The 20,940-nt window shown below is 39.6% G+C and overlaps 1 protein-coding gene across 2 annotated transcripts in view; it reads right to left on the reverse strand.

The window, feature by feature from the left end:
- mmp16 (matrix metallopeptidase 16) overlaps nucleotides 1–20,940 on the reverse strand; it is a 149,028-nt gene that overhangs the window by 21,088 nt on the left and 107,000 nt on the right. For both annotated transcript variants that reach the window (XM_012964668.3, NM_001015992.3), the window contains 2 exon segments: nucleotides 10,014–10,175; nucleotides 6,252–6,469 (listed from right to left, as the gene is read on the reverse strand). In XM_012964668.3, the coding sequence (XP_012820122.1) occupies nucleotides 6,252–6,469; nucleotides 10,014–10,175 (380 nt within the window).

Below are 20,940 nucleotides of genomic sequence, written 5' to 3' on the forward strand. Positions count from 1 at the left end.
ATGCACTCATGTTAGTTGGTGTTTCTCTCCCAAAGCAGCAGCTCTGTCATGCTTTATGGCTGAGATTCTAGCTACCTTGTCATTGAGACCCCAGAGCTCCAAGATCAGGGTCGGGCTCAGTATTGAGGGTGACTAAGGCAAAGTCCCTAAGGCAATGAATCATGCTCAAGCAGGGTCAATATCGGCGGTGAGACTCGAAACATTTTCTATTGAAAGGAAGATGGCGCCCAGGTATGCTACTGTGCTGCTCTGCTTTTTTAGGTTGGGGTTTTCTATAGGGCCACTTTTTAAAATTATAGGCTATACGAGAAGGAGGGGTGAGGCGGGATGATGCAGGCCATTTCTGTACCCGGGGGTGTAGTTCTCCTTCAAAGAGAAGCTGACAGGAGGGAAAGCAAACATTAGAGATACGTGCCTGGCACCCCCTTCAACGTTGTGCCTCTTCTGCCTACCCCTAGTTCTGGCCCTAAGATCCTATCAAAAAGCAAAAGCTGATTTACTATGGCCGAGGGCCCAGGAGCTGAAGCAGTAAGCAAAACAATAATAATTAGAGCTCAGCACTTGCATCCTTGTCCACAGTTAATGGTAGGCATATAAAACAGCACTAACACACAGGGGCCCCTGTACTGGGCAGGGAAGGGTATACAGTATAAAGAGATAGCTCTAGGCTGTAAATTGTTAAATATACATTAGGGCATGAAGGTCCTATAGAGTTGGAATTTTGCATTCCTGGCAATGAAATTTCCTAAGCAGCAGCAAGGACAAGATACAAGAAGAACATTTACAGCTTATTTCAGAAAAACCTGGAAAGTGGTGCAGAATAGAAAATGATGTTGGGTAGAAGGTACATAATTAAAGACTACAATAAGACTACAACTAATCATTAGATTGATTGGCCAGAGTTCCATTGAAATAATGGTCTGGTCAGCAAGGGAAAGGCAAGTATGAAGGCCTCAGGAGAACTTCTCTACCAAGCTTCCTATCCGAGTGTCTGACTGAACAAGAGAATCCATATAAGAGCGAGCCAATGCAGCAGTTGGGATTTATTCTGTGAGGCTTCTCAGGATAAGGTATAAAGAGAGGGAAAAGGAATAATGGACGGTGGAATAAATAAGGGGGTAGAAAAACTGCGTGACTGATAGATCCCTGTTTGCCAGCAGCAGGTCCCAGAAGTATAGACACATTCACAACGATCCAGTAAATCAAAGCTCAAGTCAGAGGAGACTTTATTCAATTACCTGCTGCAATATGGTCCTATTGTTTGTCAGCTGATAGACCGATATACCATTTCTATAAATAATCATTTCCAGTATACTGCTCACTGAAGTGTTTTACTGCTCATTCTCTGTCCCCACTTTAGCACAGAGACAGGCCTTCTAAAGATGAGGCATTTCAGTAATAATTTTCACCGTTATAAAAGAAGTGCTGAAAGCCAGAATATCTCCTCTTCTTATCATCACAGCAACGAATAAAAAAAACAGCCCCCCCCAGCAATGCTGTAAATGTGGGGTCCCTGAATGAAGGGACTGCGGGATGTACACAAATTCGAGATCTCGCACATACAGGAGTTTTTCAACTACAACTCCCAGCAGAGCTGCAGGCTGGACATCCCTGATGTGTATAGGATAAAAGTATCTAACAACAGTTAGAGGAGCAGTTTACCCCCTTTTACAACATTGGCTTGTGCCTATTGTCTTAATTAGGAACAAATCACAAGTCCATTAAAAAGTGCCTCTGTGTAACAAGCTGCTTCTTATCTCAAAGCCTAACAGGCAGTAGCTGTGGGAGGGAGGGTTTATTTATACAGAGGGCTTCTCAGCGGCCTGCTTATTGGTTTTGCTTAAAGGAGTGGTTAACTTTTAGTATGTTATAGAACGGCCCATACTTAGGAACTTTTCAATTGGTCTTAAATTTTTATAATTTTAATTATTTGCATTCCTCTTCTGACTCTTTCCAGTTTTCAAATGGGGGTCACTGACCCCAGCAGCAGTTTTATGAGACCTCCATTGTATTGTTATTGTTACTTTGTGTTACTTATATTTCTATGCTGGCCCTCTCCTATTCATATTCCTGTCTCTCATTGAAACCACTGCCTAGTTGCTGGGTTAAATTGGGCCCTAGTAACCAGATAGCTGCTGAAATTCCAAACTGGAGAACTGCTGAACAAAAACAAAATGAATATCAGTTGCAAACTGTCTCAGAATAGCACTCTCTACATCATACCAATAAGTGCATTTAAAAGTGAACAGTACAGGTATGGGGCCTGTTATCCAGAATGCTCAGGACCTGGGGTTTTCCGGATAAGGGATCTTTCCATAATTTGGATCTCCATAACTTAAGTTTGTTAAAAATAATTTAAATATTGAATAAACCCAATAGGATTGTTTTGCCTCCAATAAGGATTAATTATATCTTAGTTGGAATCAATTACAGGTACTGTTTTATTATTACAGAGAAAAGGGAATCATTTTTAAAAATTAGAATTATTTGCTTATAATGGAGTCTATGTGAGATGGCCTTTCTGTAATTTGGAACTTTCTGGCTTATGGGTTTCCGGATAAAGGATCCCATACCTGTACTTTCATTTTCAGATTTTTTCCTGGTTAGTGAAAAAATAACAAAAACCATGTACATTTCATAAAACAATAACCAAAAAGTGTGTTTGGCACAAGCCCTATTCATTGCACTAATATTGAAAAAGGAGGTACACTGCCCCTTTAAGCTAGATACACGGGGCAGATAAGGACCAAGATATCTGCCAATGTTAACAGGTTCAAACAACACTGAATTCCTATCAGAATATGCTTAGTCTTGAGTTATTCTGAAAAGGGAATAATCTTTCCTCCATGGGATCTAAGTGCTTTACAGCAAGCAAGGCAGCCATTCTAGTCTCACAAAAAATGCTGGGACATGTTGTACTTGCTCATAGTAAGATTAGGCACAATATTCCTATGCTATGGGGCCCCACTGGCATTAGAGGCCAAAGGCAAATGCTCTCTCTGCCCTACCAAACCCCAGCATTTTATTATCCCTTTATTTACAGCTAAGCTTGGATTTTTCCCAAGATCTTAATTCTCACAAATGCTAGCTTCAATTAGACATACACTGGGCACAGAGGTAACGTGTAAATCAAAGAGAATTTCCTTGGTTTGCCAGCACTTTCGGTTTATGTTCTGCACAGTTCCGCTGAGCACATTGTAAGTATTTTCATTTCAGTGCTGTGAATGTTTCATAGCTTTAATTTACTTCCTAAAGGGATGTGCCAAATCTGGAATCTCGCTTATACGCTTGTAAAATAAGCCAAAAGGGTAGGAGCTCATTGCAGAGAACATCAAACTGCAAAAAACCATTTCAGTCTTCTCCAGTAAAATCGCTGCAATCCTATTTACCCTTCAAGGACAGATGTTTTGTTTTCAGTACAGTAGAAATGAAAAATGCATCTCATTTAAATTGGGCATGTCTGCTCTCTAAAAGAGCAAGGCGGCTAGACAAGGAATCGTTTGCACATAACTCACTCTATTGTTTATTGATCATATAATAAAACATTTAATGTGTTGCTCTCTAATGTATACACTGGATAACACATGACTGGGATATCTGGGGTTTGACTTTCTTTATAGAAGGGACAAAGCATGAAAGGTTTGATTTATTTATTTTTGTTAGGGGGTGGCAGAATTCTTGTCCTTATTGCCTGTCATTCACAATACTTGTTTTAACTTTGGGGCCCCAAAGCACTGCTGATAATACTGGGAGGTCTAGGCAAAACATATATGAGCATAATGTGACTGACAGGAACATAACAGATAGACACATAGTTAGAAAATGATGATGTGTTAGTTATTAAAGGTGACCTAAAGTTACAACTGTGGTTCTGTGATTCATTTACCCAAATCATCTTGCAGTATATCCAATCTCAGAGGACCATGCCCTTTATAGATGTGGGTAGACTTGTCCTATGCTCACAGCAGATGATACTGGACAGGACTGCATTGCATAGAAATGTACATGGAATAAAATGGGGAGGAGAGAGGTGTATATCTTTACTGTGTTAATACCTACAGTAGATGTGTGCATAGATATCCAAGTACAGGGAACTGGCTTGAACTTGCAATCTGTACATTCTGTTAAATGCCAGAGGCGCTGCTGTAAGATGCCATATAGACAGGCTCTTAAGGCCCATACTGGGGTTGAAGTCGGTGTTGGGATAGTCTGATTTCAAGTCTGATAGTCAAGAAAGCTCAAAGTGGTATTCAGGCAAAAGATTGAGGCAGGCAGCAATCAATGTGGTCAGAATCAAAGCAAAAGTCAAGAACCAGAAGAACAAGTTAAGTTTAGGCATACCCAGGAACTCACAGAGTAAGACCTATATTTGGGTATTGAACCTGGGTCTTTGGTGTCTAGTTATTTAGAATTTTCGAATTTTCTATTAAATTCATTTTGCAACAAATAACCAGCGGTAAAGCTTAAAAAGTTAATTCTTGCATTTCACTATTCTGCCTTTTTTCCTTTTAGCAATGACGAGGCTTAAACCATATAAACACATCCTAAAACATCAGCTGATTCCACTGAAAAAGAGATATATTACTGAGCCTGATAAACCAGTAACCTGGAGGAGATGCTACAGAGAGACACTGATCAGTGACATTAAGCCATACGGTTGTGGATCACTCTGGAGTTCAGTCCTGCAGTTGTCCAAGTGCAAGAGATCAGCAAAACCTTAGTTATTTCACTGCCACATTTGTTGCTATAACAAATTTTTCCAAAATACCTTTTAAGTTACAATTGAGGGGCAGACTGAGTCAATTTTGAACTGGGTAACCAGCTGGTAGCGCTGAGCTCTAACACAGCACAGAATGGCTAACACCCAAATATTAGCAAGTATTACATTAAAACTAACACCATGGCGGCCAGAGGAGGCTTAACTGTTTGGATAAACTGTTTTTAATGCTTGATAGTTTAAATCCAATAATTTCAAATGATCATCAAAAATGAGACCTCTTCTAAATAATGAAAAGAAGTCATCCAGAGGTAAAAGATAATAATGTTTCTGAGTCTATTATATAGTCACCAATCATTCTGTGGGTAAAATAAAATTAAAACAGAGACAATAAAGGTCATATACCCACACCCTACAAGAGCATTTCCATACAGAGTCTGGCTGCACTTTGTACCTCAAACTGGATTTTAGGTGCCGAGTTCAGCATTGCCATAGGGAAAATACAGGGTAATATAGGTTAATATAGGTAATATAGGTTAAATACAGGGCCCCAGGTTGGCCTGCACCTGCTGCTGCTCCCTAACGCGTGTCTGAATAATGTGCAATTTAATGGATAGGAGGTAGGGTGGGGAGGGTTGGTGCTTCCCCCCACCCACTTCTCCTGAATGCAGGGTGCAAAGTGCAAAAAAACTGGCAGATTGCACTCCTTTGTTTGCACTTAGTACCCTGCCAGTAACCCCTAGTATCTCTTTTAACAGTTTCAGTTGGTGTCTGTTCATGATGGCCCATTACTTTTACCCTTTAATCCACATCTGTTCTATAAACAGTGGTTCTCACACTGTGGAGCTCAAGCAGTGCTGGGGGTTACTTACTTGAAGGGTAAGCCAGTTGGCTCCTCTAAACACATCTAAAAGCCCAACATTCAGTAATCTTGGAATCTGGGGTGAACAGTTATTTGCTGTCCTAGATATTCTTGGAACTATGGCTGATAAACCAATGTCTCCCCATATCTGTAACCATGTAACAAACTAAAGGGGCCCTAACCAAAGGTCTGACAGCGCTGCACCATAGTTTCAAACAATTGACAAATCTTCTTGAAGTGTTTTAGATCCGTTGGAATTCCTTTGGAACACAATATCAGTTAAAAAAGAGCAGCCAAAAAATTATGACCAGAAATATTTAATTCAACCCTCCCCTGGGGATCTTACACATGAGCATTTCAGGTATAAAAGCCTCAGCGCAACATCAGTCCCAGAATTAATCCTTAATAGTTCTTATTCATAGACTGAACGATATTTATTTTTATCTCGGCGCAACATGCAATGTAGGCTTGTTATCCTAACAGTTCTAAGAATTCCAGATGCCTGTGTTATGAATATGGTCTCAAAAACGCTTAGTGAAAAATTCCACCTCTGTCTGAGCTCTTGTTACATCCATTGTGTAGAGCCGGCATTATTCTGTAGGGAGCCGGCTAGTGAGACATGAGCAGCACAGTATTAAAACAGACAGTACTTACAGTATAATCAAATCTCACCTTAAAAACAAACATCTCTCGGCGTAGGATTGCGAGTGTATTAAAATTCCCATCGCAGATGTTGGGCTTGGCTCCGGGGTAAGATGGCTTGTCTCCAGTAGGAGGCCTGGGTGGTTTAGGTTGTCTATCATTCTTGCGAGGGTCTACTGGAGGAACAGAGCGGTGTGGTGGCACAGTAGGAAGGGGTTTTGTTGGTGCTGGGGCCTTTTCTGGTGGACCTAAAGAAAGAAACAGGGAAATAGATTGTCATTGTAGCAGTTTAGGGAAGCATTACACTGTTACCCCCTATCCTAAAGGACCACAACTGCACAAAAATATCCTGCTGAAATGTGCTTAACATGTATGTCAATACATTTTTACAATAACTCTTTTTAAAGGCTATGAATATATATAGAAGGACATGAACCCCATGGTTCACAAGGGCCTATAATAAAATAGAAGGGCTGTGTGAGTTACTATGGAGGGATGCAGTCTGACTGCATGACAACAAATGAAGGTTAGGCAAGAGTGACACAGCAAGGCAGACGATGGGGCAAATAGGCAAATAAACCAAAAAAGTAAGACAGGCCCAAACAGCCCCCACCAGCCCACTAAATAGTGACTCCCTATGGCAGCTTACAGCAGCCCCTATGGCATTTGCCAGAATTCACAGATTGCCAGTCGGGGGCCTGGAGATATCTAATTAGCCAGATGCTGCAAAGCTCCCAATAATCGTGGGTGTGCAAGGCAAATGTCTAACTAATCATAGCAATGGAAACAACATGCCAAATGAATTTTCATCATCACAAGAATTAGGAGGATTGCTTTGAAATAAACTAAAAATGCTGTTTCTTGAACAGTGTTGAATGGCACCAGAAGGTATCACATAGCAAAAGAGTGATGTCATTTAGTCAAGCCTGAGTGATGTCATATGGAATAGGGGCGGAGCGTCATGGTATAACACAAAGTTAGTAAAACAGCTGCAGTTCAGCTGCATGTAATAGAGAAACAAAATAAATCTGAATGCAGGTAGATAGCTATCTTTAAAGCAATTTTAAAAGAAAAGGCTTACTTATTCTTCAACAGATTTTAGCGTACAAAGAACACCTATTAGGTACCTATTGCTATCATAGTTTATGTGGCTGAAATAAATTGAAAAATGGTAACACTTCTAACAGGTCTAGTTTATCTATGTTCCGTGTGTTCACCCTTCACTTCTGCACTTTTATCCTGTCCTTATTCCATCCCTTAAGTACTCACTCAAGACCTAGCAGTGAACCCCTGCATTCCACTTAAGGTAGTTAAAAATAGTCTACAAAACATTTCTGGAAAGTAGAAGAAATATGTTTGCTCCTTCCATGTGTGGCTGAAGGACTAGAACCATTTTATTCAAGAATCAACATGATGATTACAAATTACTAACACTAACATATAAGGCCCTTATCAATGAAGCCCCTCCCTATATCTCAGCTCTGATTTCAAAATACATTCCTTCATGCAACCTACACTCTGCTTCTGACCTTCGCCTCTCCTTTCCTCTCATCACTTCATCCCATTCCCGACTACAAGACTTCTCTCGGGCTTCTGCTTGTCTCTCTCCCTTCTCTCGCCTTCCTTCCAAATACTCCCTGCGTTGCTGGCTCTATATAAATAAATGATGATGATAGACAATTCTGGCAAAACTGGGCCCACATCTTCCATTCCATGACATTGACATGTTTTGGCTCTGAAGGTCACAATGGCCAAAGGTCCATTCACTTATTAGGCTGACCCAGCAGATGAGTCTGTTAGCAGCATATTTGATGCATTATATTTGGTGGTCTCTCTGGCAAACCTTCATTGTAGGCTACAGAGAAATCCCACTGAGATGTGAAGTGGAACAGCTATGCAAATACTACGAGGTCTGAACACAACTTATCACTAACTATACTTCTAAAAATCAACTGCTTGGCAGGAAAGGTTCATTCAGGTTCATGTGGTTCTGCTCAGATTATCATTTCAATGAAAGCACCGCTGTTTGTTCCGCCTTTTGCTGAAAGTTCATAAAGGACTGATGAATATCAATAGCAATGTGCTCCCTGTGGAATGACAAATACCATGGAGAAGAACAAGGCTGAGCAGATTATACAAAGATACCTATAAATATGAAAGACTCTTGACACCTTGGAGTGATGAAAATAATATATAGAAATATATTTGTATCACCAGTTTTCTGTGTTGGGAAATGAAATTTATACCCAGTAACGATACAAGGAGAATGAATTTACTCAAGCAAATCATTTAATGTTGTCGACTGAAGGAAAAAAAATGTAAGAAATCCAAGTATCTGACATATTTCTTAGTGTCCCTAAGGGGTTGCATCAACATGGAGGGGGCAAAATCAGCTGAAGCAAATACGCAATGTATCATATATAGGTACTTTTTCGTTTTCGTTTTCAAAAAAGAAATTATTATTTTAAGTTCCATAAAAATATATATTGAACTGTTCTTCCTTCCAGTCACTGGATTCATGCTGCCCGGTCAACAGAACACTGGGTATGATTAGTGGCCACTATGCAAACAACTATTTAACTCTTTAGGGCAATGGCACCTGGTAGGATGTTTTCCGACAACCTGATACCTGGGCTATTTTTAAAATTTGACCCCATCCCTTCTTCCATGTAGCTACAAAATGCCCGGGTAAGAGCTCACAGCTGTGATCTTAAGCATGGTTGGCCACCAGGAAGCCTCAGGTCAGATGTGGCTCTAAAAAGGATTTTTACGGCCCCCACACTGCCCAAAGGCGCCATAGACTTCAATGTATGAAAGCATAATTTTAATTTAATCTGGTCCTCAAATATGTATTATGAAAATGAATTTGTTCACTACATTTAATAAGTTAGACAGATCTGATCAAAAGAAAATGAAATGGGGCAACACTGAGGGGGGTGTATGCAGTGCCGGGCCAAGCCGGGCAGGCGCCCTAGGCAACCTGGTCACCCTATCCGTCACTCTGGGGAGCATACGCGTGCGCTTTCACACCGGGACTGGGTAAGTACTGTTTTATCACCAGTTTGCCTCGGGTGCACCTCCCTCTTGACCCGGCACTGACCAAAAACATTTTCCAGCTACAGATAGTTTTATGGATTATTAGTTGCGGTACCATTTCTTACCAGCTTCAGTCTGAGGATTAAAGGAGAAAGAAAGGTAAAAACTAAGTAATCTTTATCTGAAAGGTCTATGTAAATACAGCCATAAGCACTCACAGAACTGTCAAATGATTTGTTGTGTCTGTTTTCCTCTGCCAGAGACACGCAGCTCTCTGCTCTCTCCTGCTCCCCCCCCCCTCCCTCAAGAATGGTAATAACTCACTCCCCCCCTTAGGAATGAGGATCTGAGCCAATCAGCAGGAAGCTGACTCATAGTCTAACTAAATGAGCATGTACACCGGTGCAGGAGTGAGGCATTATGGGAACTTTCTTTACACAGCTCAGCGTTTTTTCTTCCTGTTTGGCTTCTGATCATCAAAACAGGAGAAATATGGGGAGACTTAAGGGCACTATTGAGAGAACTGAAGGTATGCCTGCAGCTTGAGATTAACTCTTTATTAGCCTTTCCTTCTCCTTTAAGGATAAGGCACATAGGTTAGTACTACACTTTAATAAAGAAATAGATACTGCCTTCACTGCCTGACCCCAAAATCTGCAGAGGGACCTCTAAATATGATTTATTCTATACAAGAGCAAGGCAACCACTTGGTGATGCTTTGTTTTTAAAAAAACCCCCATAAAACTTGAAGTTTACCGTAAATTTTCTGAATTCCTTGTAAGTCATCAGTAGGTAGCTTGAAGTTGTCTGTTTCCATGTACTGATAAAATGGAGCCATAATCGCCGTGGGGTCATTGGAATGTTCTAGGCCTAATGCGTGACCCAATTCATGGACTGCAACTAGAAACAGGTCATTTCCTAGGCAAAAAGAAAAAAGAGATTGAGACAGTCATTGGGTTTGATCAATAACTTAATTACACAGTTGGAAACTACTTAAATATGACTTAATTGGTTTTAGTGGAGCCCGGGTGCTGTTTGAAAAAAATCCATATTATAATTGCATCAAATGCCTTGTACTTTCTTTCATTATGTGCACAGCCATGGAACAGGAGACAGCCCAAAAAAGTTCTCTAAGGATTCTAGCAGCATTTATATACTCAGCCTTTGTGTTATAACAGAATGGTGTCACCAACAACAGACAAGATATAACTACAAAACTGAAAAATTGTTTTTGCATAATAAAGGAATTTAAGCAATTTAAGATATTTGTACATGTTTATTTATTGTCTTATTAAGAGTGAGGTGTCAGGACAAGTGCAGAAAAATTCCTCTCTTTTAATTTTCAGCAAATATGAGTAGGAGCTGCCATATTACATTAATATTTCTGGCTAAACACTGGCAGATTATGCACAACGATCCACATCTCAAACAAGTGTTATCTGCTCAATCTTCCTTGGTGGCAAAGTGGGTTGGAACACTGTATGTTGGCTAAAAGTCACTATATGTGTCCCGAGATACATGCAAGGGTCTCTAAATTAGTGGGTACTGTCCTTTGTGGGTCTTGCAATATTTGCCCCTTGATCAATAAGGCTAAGGCTGTATGGGATACTACACATAATACTGAGTTTGGGCTTGGATAAATTATATACTGCAAAACCAAGGGAGTAATTTATGTGCTCACTTGTTCTTCTAATAGACACTGTATAAGAGAAACAGCCAAACTATTAAAGACGTATAGAAAAACATATATCATTGGCCTGTAATGTATGAGGGACAAAGGAATGGGGCATATTCCCCTGTGGCTGCCTATTTCTTATGGCTGTAACCTGCGGGGTTGGAAAAAAAGTGACCTGTGGCCCAAGGAGTGGGGATGTAGAACGAATCTTGTTACAGAAAGAAGAACGATAGCCTTTTGAGTTCAATGAGGGCCTGAATGAGAAAACAGGTTTCCATAGTTTTGTGGGTTAGTAACCTCCTCTACCTTTTATATTTCATGCCTGTTATATAATGTTCAACATTGACCTCAACTGACTGCTATACAGATTCATATAAAGCAAATATAGAGCTATGGTCTACCAAGAACTAATCTGAGGAGACTGTGGATCCATGGGTCCAGCATAACTCCCAACTGTCATGATTTTCTCAGGAAAGTCCAGATTTTGACAGCTCAGCTTGCAGTCCTGGATTCTTTCTGAAAAGTCCCTCATTTCCCTTTGATCTCCTGCACTGAATGCTAAAAATGATACAATGTTTCTTAAACTTAATTAAAAAAGTAGCTTTTGGCAGAGAGTCAAGAAAAGTTAACAAGCCACACCTGCACTTAGATAAAATTGTATCTAATAAGCTAAACAGATCTCTTGGGGGAACTGAGACTTGCAACTTAAACAGCAATTGCACCTTTTTTTTTTTTTTTTGAAAAACTGTAATACATAAAACAAGACTCCAAAACCCCCAGAAATGCGTTCAAACTTTAAATAACCTGACAAATTTTGTAAAATGGTGGTGGTATTTAGGGGGTTTACATTTTTCAAATATTGGGAGGTATGGCCCAGTACTGAGTATACACAGGCCCAAATCTATGGGCAGCCCACAAAGGCCCATAGGCATGCCGCCTGCTTAGCCACTGGGGACTGGGCGGGAGGTTTTGACAGCCATTAGAAACTACCAGTCCCCAGTGGAAGTGATCATACAGGAGCAGAGCCGATAGGAGGAGGCTGTAAGCAGGGGGTGGGTAAGAGGTGATGTGAACAGCATGGGGGGGTGGGGTGCAAGAGGCAGGGGTGGCCTAGGGGTGCACAATCTTTATAACCAGCCCTGAGTATGCACAACAACTACGCTACCTCTTTATATATGGCACTCATACACTTTGGAAAGACACAGATTTTTATAAATTGTTTATAATTGTTTTTAATAAGCTTGTATCCTGGCTGTATTAATATTAATAAAGATTTCATATTTATTCAATTGTTGCCGCAAAGTTAAAAGTCTTTTTGCAGTGACTTTGTTATTAGCTATATATCCACATGCGCAACACTTTGTAATATAATGATTCAATTACCCGGAGCAGTGCTCATTTCCTTGTGTTGTTTTATACATGAGTAGAACCATCACTGCTACTGATCAGATTACATAGCAATGTAAGCCATTTGTCAATCAATGCCTCAGCGGCCAGTAAAGCAGCTCACACTGCTAAGTGCCAACTCATTGACTTGGCCACAAAATATTCAAAATTTAAAATAAGCTATACCCTAATTAAGGCAATAATACCCTGCTTATAAATGAGGTGATGTTAGTGGGGTCTGTGATTAGTTTTATTTCAAGTGGACCAGTCACTATTACACTGTAGATGTCTAATACAAACTGCTTCGCAATTAGTTTTACATTTTTTCATGGCTGTTTAAAGATTTATGTGTGTGTTCCTCAACCTCACTTTTTTTTAGCTGCAGCCAACACAATCGTGCTGTGAGTCACTGACAGATTTCAACTGCTCTGATTGGCTGATTCCAGTATGAGTCAGCAATTTGCAATAAACTACTGACCCACAGCATGGCTGGGAAAAAGTTGAAGGGGTGGTTTACCCTAAAGTTAACTTTTAATACATTACATAATGGGCAATTCTAAGCAACTTTTCAATTCGTCCTTTTTTTTATTTACTGCCTTCGTCTGAGCTCACTGACCCCAGCAGCTTATTTTTCTATTTAGGTCCTTTCCTATTCATATACCAGTGTCTCACTCAAACCACTCTCTGGTTGCTAAGGTCATTTGGACCTTAGCAACCAGGTAGCTGCTGAAACAATAAACTGGAAAGCTGCTGAACAAAAGTGAAATAGTTAAATTACTGAAAATAAAAAATCAAGACTGATCGCATATTGTCTCAGAAGATTACTCTCTACATTATTTTAAATGTTAACTCAAAGGTAAACAACCCCTTTCAGTTGAGAAAACATTATAATAAACAATTTATACAGTATCTCAAATACTGACAAAAAAAACCAGTACAGGTATGGGATCCCTATCCGGAAACCCATCATCAAAGATCCAAATTACGGAAAACCTGTCTCCCATAGACTCCATTATATTGAAATAATATAGAATGTTAAAAATGATTCCCTTTTCTCTGTAATAATAAAATAGTACCTGTACTTGATCCCAACTAAGATATAATTACCCCTTATTGGGGGCAGAACAGCCCTATTGGGTTTATTTAATGGTTAAATGATTCCCTTTTCTCTGTAATAATAAAACAGTACCTTGTACTTGATCCTAACTAAGATATAATTACCCCTTATTGGGGGCAGAACAGCCCTATTGGGTTTATTTAATGGTTAAATGATTCCCTTTTCTCTGTAATAATAAAACAGTACCTGTACTTGATCCTAACTAAGATAAATTACCCCTTATTGGGGGCAGAACAGCCCTATTGGGTTTATTTAATGGTTAAATGATTCCCTTTTCTCTGTAATAATAAAACAGTACCTTGTACTTGATCCCAACTAAGATATAATTACCCCTTATTGGGGGCAGAACAGCCCTATTGGGTTTATTTCATGGTTAAATGATTCCCTTTTCTCTGTAATAATAAAACAGTACCTTGTACTTGATCCTAACTAAGATATAATTACCCCTTATTGGGGGCAGAACAGCCCTATTGGGTTTATTTAATGGTTAAATGATTCCCTTTTCTCTGTAATAATAAAACAGTACCTGTACTTGATCCCAACTAAGATAAAATTACCCCTTATTGGGGGCAGAACAGCCCTATTGGGTTTATTTAATGGTTAAATTATTCCCTTTTTTCTGTAATAATAAAACAGTACCTTGTACTTGATCCTAACTAAGATATAATTACCCCTTATTGGGGGCAGAACAGCCCTATTGGGTTTATTTAATGGTTAAATGATTCCCTTTTCTCTGTAATAATAAAACAGTACCTGTACTTGATCCCAACTAAGATATAATTACCCCTTATTGGGGCAGAACAGCCCTATTGGGTTTATTTAATGGTTAAATTATTCCCTTTTCTCTGTAATAATAAAACAGTACCTTGTACTTGATCCTAACTAAGATATAATTACCCCTTATTGGGGGCAGAACAGCCCTATTGGGTTTATTTAATGGTTAAATGATTCCCTTTTCTCTGTAATAATAAAACAGTACCTGTACTTGATCCCAACTAAGATATAATTACCCCTTATTGGGGGCAGAAAAGCCCTATTGGGTTTAATTAATGTTTTATTGATTTTTTTGTAGACTTAAGGTATAGAGATCCAAATTATGGAAAGACCCCTTATCTGGAATACCCTTGGTCCTGAGCATTCTGGATAACGGGTCCTGTGCCTGTACAACCTATTTATGAAAAATAATTTTAAGGCTAATAACCTGGCATATTCGCTGCTGGTGTGTCTTTGCTGGCAGAGAGATGCTTAAAACCATCTGTACCAACAGTCACTGAGATTAATGGCAAAAGCTTCTGTTATCAATGCTGGTATAAGTGGTTAATGGTCCAAAATGCACAGTTGAGTATTTTTTGGGCAGTGACAGGCAGTTGCAATTGACAGTTATGGGCTTTTCACCACTGGCAGAGATAGCCACAGCTGTGACAATGCCTTAAACATTCACTGTAATGTGGGTTTGCGTTTATAACAGTGGAAGTGGTCCCTTTAAAAATGTTACGATTACCAGTATTAAAGGGGAACTTTCACACAGCATAGAAACCCCTGATATACCTATCACTGTAATCTGTTCCTTTAAAAAGTAGGAATAAATACCATTTTTATATGCTGAAATCCAGATGCAAAACACTTCTTTTCTTTGTGCATCACTTGAAATTCTGGCAGGGGAGGAGGGACTAAAACATTGGTGCTACATAACCCACAATGCATTGCACTGTGTTCTTTTCCTTATTGACATCACATATGCAGATAATTGTGGGGTTAGAAGGATGCAGGCTGAAGGTAGATAGAACAGATGACTACTGTTTCTCGAAGTAGCCAGTCAGATCAGCAGGGGAACAGGGGGCGGGGCTTAGGGAACTGTTCCAAACCATATTATTACATTCAAGATCATGAAAAGGCTGCATATTTTTAAATTGATAAATATTGCAAAGTTGCTAAAATTATGTTTACTTTTCAAAAAGCTTAAGTGGTGTCTGGGTGGAGTTCCCCTTTAACTAATATTTCAATCCGTGAGTAAGAAATTACATGTTGCAACAAATTATACATAACGTGTTGATGTCATTAAAAAACACTGGATCTTGATATTTCTCCCATTAAGAAATTAGCAGTTGCGCGCAGGGAGAAAATAAACGAGGATGAAATTAGCAGCTGCAGGAGCCAGATATGCGCTCACGTCCAGAAGGATGACCCGCCATACTTGGAATACAGGATACTGTCTCCAAAACCTCTCAGTAATTACTAGTCTTAAGATGATTGGCAATCAAGTAATTAAACTATACTTGGTATGTTTCATCAACATAAAATGTGCGAGCCGTTAGTAGGAGAGAATGATTTGAGGATTGGTTCCCGGAGGAACAAAAGTTGAAGACTTGTCAGCACATCAGGAAATCGGAGCAATTAAAATGCATCAGACTGAAACCCGGCACCAAGCTGTGACTTGATGAGGCTTCACTTGCCCTTCCACTTCCCCGTGATGATAACACTTCATTTTTATTTGGTGGTTCGGTTTATGGATTGCTTTTTGCTAATTTTGTGGGCTATACCACTTCTTACATAGGGAATCTGTAATGAGACATATTGGAGGGGATAATCTTTTTGTCTACAATTGATACAGCTTTTTTTTTTAATCTGAAAATTAGGGTTTAGAGTAAGTTTTGTTTCTGGGGTCCAATGAGACAGTAAGGGGGGCATTTTTTTTACGATTCTTTTTTTTTACGTAATTTACTATGCGACAAAACAGGGACAAATCCAAAACAATAATACGCCATCATGTAGAAGTCAATGGCAGCTGGAAGATCTTTGTTTGCTTTGTGGCTTTAGAGTTTTTCGGGGGGGGGGGGGTTGATGCTTGCATTTGTGCGACAATATGAAAATGTTGTGGTTTTCAAGTTTTTTCTGCGTCTTTTTTCGTTTGTGCTTTTTCAATTCAGATCTTTTAATAAATAAATAGAAATTTGTGGTTTTAGAGAAAATGAGTTTAGAAGAGGTTCCAAAAACCTATAAACCATGACAATGAGAATGTTGATAACTGGGCCTCCCAACGTCTTTTTTTGGCTGCCCATACACCTTCAGATCCGCTCGCTTGGTGATGGCAATCATTTGGCCCTGGGTATAGGCAAAGTCAGTCCGGGGACAGCATCAACGAGCCGATGCGGTCCCCGATCCGACTAGATTTTTTAACCTGGCGATCGATATCTGGCTGATTTCAGGTCAGATATTGGTCGGGCAGGCCCATCGGTACCGGGCCGATTAGCTGCTGAATCGGTATAAGGGACCCATATCGGCAGCTAGAATCGGCCCGTGTATGGGGACCTTTAGTGACTCCCATTTGAAAGCTGAAAGTCAGAAGAGGAAGGCAAATCATTTAAAGACTATAAAAGTACAAAATGAAGACCAACTGGAATTTTGCCCAGAAGTGGACCTTTGCAACTTACTAATGTTAACTTAAAGGTGAACTGCCTTTTTAATTGCAGCACAGCTTAACGAAAACACAATTAACACCATCTTGATCTCAGGAAAAAAGTTGAATGCTACTTTTCAAGCACCCCAACAACAATTGGGCCCAAAAGCAAAGGCAACTTAGCCCAAAAAACCTGCTCCAGGTACCTTGTCTGCAGGGGCAAAAAGCAAGATGGTAAAAGTAATTTCGAAATAACATATGTACTGGTTGCAGAGGTTTTAACCCCCAATGTTAGTGTCATGGCTATGTGTAGAAAAGTACTGTACAGGTATGGGACCTGTTATCCAGAAAGCTTGGGACCTGGGGATTTCCCGATAAGGGGTCTTTCCATAATTTGGATTTCTATATCTTAAAAAAATAATTAAATATTAATTAAATCCAATAGGATTGTTTTGTTTCTAATAAGGATTAATTATATCTTAGCAGGAATCAAGTACAAGGTACTGTTTTATTATTACAGAGGAAAAAAAGGAAAACATTTTTAACAATTATTTGCTTACAATGGAGTCTATGGGAGATGGACTTCATATCATTTAGTGCTTTCTGGATAACAGGTTTCCGGATCAGGGATCCTATATTTGTATTCCTTTCTGGATAACTTCTTTCCACATATAGAATCCCATACCAGTACTGGGCTGCTGCCACTGAAAGAGCCACTGTATCTGTGTGCTACTAAGCTGAACTAATTGTTATGGAACCTTATATGGGTTCCCCTGCTGTTTAGCATTGGTCTCCCTGACCTTAGTTTATAACAAACTTACAGATATAGGGAAACATTGGTTCATTATATAGTACAAATATTAGGAATAGACCATTTTACCAAATCTCACCATAAAGTCCCTTCAGTGTGAGCAGCCCATGGTGGGAGCCCATGTGGCTGATACAATACAAGTGCAGGCAGCTGAAAGACTAGTATTAGACTAGTACTAGGCAGATGCTAGCAATTCTATATATAGATACAAGAAAGCCAGTGAGAATACTAAGAATGCTAATTAACTTTTGCATTATAAGTGGATTTTGTAAAATAAGGAATAGTAAGAGGAAGTCTTTGCTCTTTATGTTTTAATGAAAAAATTCTGTAATTTAGAATTTTTTTCCACCTCTTTAACCTGTATTTGGCCAAATCTTTCATGAAGGATTTAGGGTTCGCCTGAATCGCAAAATAGTGGATTCTGTGCTTCCCTAACTATTATTGACATGTATTTATACACTCTGCTCTGCATAAGGAATGTACTTTTCCTTTAATACTCAACATTTACAATTTCTAGATGACAAAGCCAAAAAATGGAAACGCTGATGGAATACCAACACAGGGACTGAATATGCTTGGAAATGTGACAAATGGTCAGGTAACCCATCCTTTGTACTTTCCCTTCAATTATGTAGTGTTAGTGGTGGTGGTATAGTGGTCTTGGTTCCTCTCTCTTCAAAAAAAGTTACTGATTCACCAACTAGGGGGGCAGCTCAAGGGTACCCTACCTGGATATACAGTTTAGTTGCAGGTCTCAGGCCTTCCACCCTACAATATACCTCTAAAGGTAGAGATAAACATGGCAATAAAAGCTGTTGTTTTGGCTTTCGGACAGAGTAAGGAGGTTATGGGCCCATGTATGGGGTTCCCCAATGGGCCTGCCTGAGCGATATCTGGCCTACAGTATATTAATCGGGCAGCTTACAAATCCTGTCACAGTGAGGACCGGATCAATGAGCCAATGCAGTCCTCGCACCAATAGCCTGCATTTCCTGCACCTATCCACCAGTCACCCCTTCCCATAGAGCAATACGGTAAACATGATGCCTAAGGCAAATGCGCAGGGTAAGATTAAACCCACTACAGTTTTCTTCATATACTTGCCAGTCCAACCCCAGTCCTACACTAAACTTGTCAGCGCAGCCAGAAGCTAGCCTCGTGCTTTCATATGGCCATGGAACACCTCTGTGACTCATAAAATCTTCATATTTTACAATAGGGGTGTACATTATTCACTATATGCATTGAAAAGTTTTATTTGTGAAGGCCACTTTAGAGATGAGTCAGTAAAGTCTTTAAATATAAGTATGACTAGTTTGTAGGAAAAGGAGCAGTGACAATATGGAAACCTTGAATTATGAATTATGTCAAAGGACTCACAAACATTTAAAACGGAAGCAATTATTCAGAGAATGAACCAAGTCAGGTTAATCAGAGGGCAAAAGCCACTCAACTATAGTAATCTAAATAGGCAACAGGGTGGAGGAACAGGATGTTCCAGGAAGCCCTCCCAGGTAACTAATTCTCTCAACGCAATGCCATGACCTCCATCTCCATGACGCCACTTAAATTCTTAATAAAACAGAGATAGATAATAAAGGATAAAGAGCCATACAAATTTTGGAAGTTTTAACCATGCAGACTGCTCTTCTGTGTTCCCAATCCATAACCACCTACAAGCACAAGGGTCTGCCATAGGCAATGTTTTTCCACTCAGCTACAAGGAAGACTATTGCCTGCAGAAAAGACAACTCTGATCACTGTGGTGGTCAATGTGCCAATCAAAAATGCCAGTGAGCTTTCAGCATAAATAAGTATCTAGATAACAAGTGAGACAGGTAACAATTAGAGAGTAGAACACTGGTAGGAAACATGAGATGAACAACCATAAAAGAGAATGATAATACACATTTCTAGTGGTGATTTTGTAACCCCAGGCCCTCACCCAGTCAGATTTTACTGTTATTTTTTTAATGAGTGTTCCTTTCTGCCTGCTTTCAAAATCACGGACGAATGGAGCTGACTGCTAAAGATGCCCCACTGGTGTCTTACTGGAACATTTTAATAGCAGTGTCTAAAAGAAAAACATGCACAAAGATAGTGCTTTCTGAACTACTTGCTTCCACCCCAGCTTTACAACATGTAAGTAGGTTAAATACATGAAAATTATGAAAATGTTATTCTATAAGGCAACCTGCTGTAGTGTAACTACTATTTATGGCAATTTAACACACATATTACCCTTAATGCACTTCAGGAATATGTAGAGCAGGGATCCCCAACCTTTTTTTTAACCGTGAGCTACATTCAAATGTAAAGAGATTTGGGGAGCAACACAAGCATAAAAAAAGTTCATGGGGGTATCAAGAAAGGGCTATCATTGGCTATTTGGAAGCCCCTATGTGGACTGGCAGCCTACGGGAGACTCTGTTTGGCAGCACACCTGTTGTTATGCAACCACAACTTCCAAGCCAGAAATAAAAAATAAGCACCTGCTTTGAGGTACTGGGGGCAACATCCAAGGGGTTGGGGAGCAACATGTTGCCACCGAGCCACTGGTTGGGGATCACTGATGTAGAGTAGATGTCCATCTAAGTAACCATCATGCAGTATACCCTACCTTCTGCTTGGGCCCTCCTACAAAATGCAGACCCATAGTTTGGGGTTTTTTAAAGGGAAGCATACCCCCTTCTTCTATGTGAGTTCAATGAATAGGACTTGGACTGAACATGTTTTTTGTTCTAATCATAATAAAAAAATCTATATTTTTTATCTTAACAGGGCAAACACGGAAATTGAAGCTACTCCATGTTTGACCCTTGTGAGGTAGATGATTAAGCAGCCAGTGCACAGTAATCTCTCTGCATTTTGGACTGCTGCCAACACAACAGTCACAATAAAGGGTGTATAATAGGAAGCAAATTATCTACCTTACAAGAAGTAACCTTTTTAGCCCAAGAAATAAAAAATACAAATTTTTTTGTGCCATAAAGAATGTTGAGTACAAGCTTTACTTATTGATCGCATATTGGACAAGGTCAGGCAATGACGTGATGTTTTGTTGGCCCATGTTTTCTAATGATGACAAAATATCTAAAAACTATTTCAGATAAACCACCTAAATCAGGCAATAGAACACCCAGTCTATCCATAATCAATAAATGCACCTAAAATGTATTAGCAACAACGGTTATTGTAAGTAACAGTATAGGTAAACAAGCTTTGTCTTATGGTGTACAACCCAACAGTAAATAATAGCTCTTTAGGTAAAATAAATTCTATAAATATGATCATGTC

This window comes from Xenopus tropicalis, chromosome 6 (genome assembly GCF_000004195.4).
Source record: "Xenopus tropicalis strain Nigerian chromosome 6, UCB_Xtro_10.0, whole genome shotgun sequence".
Taxonomy (NCBI): Eukaryota; Metazoa; Chordata; class Amphibia; order Anura; family Pipidae; genus Xenopus; species Xenopus tropicalis.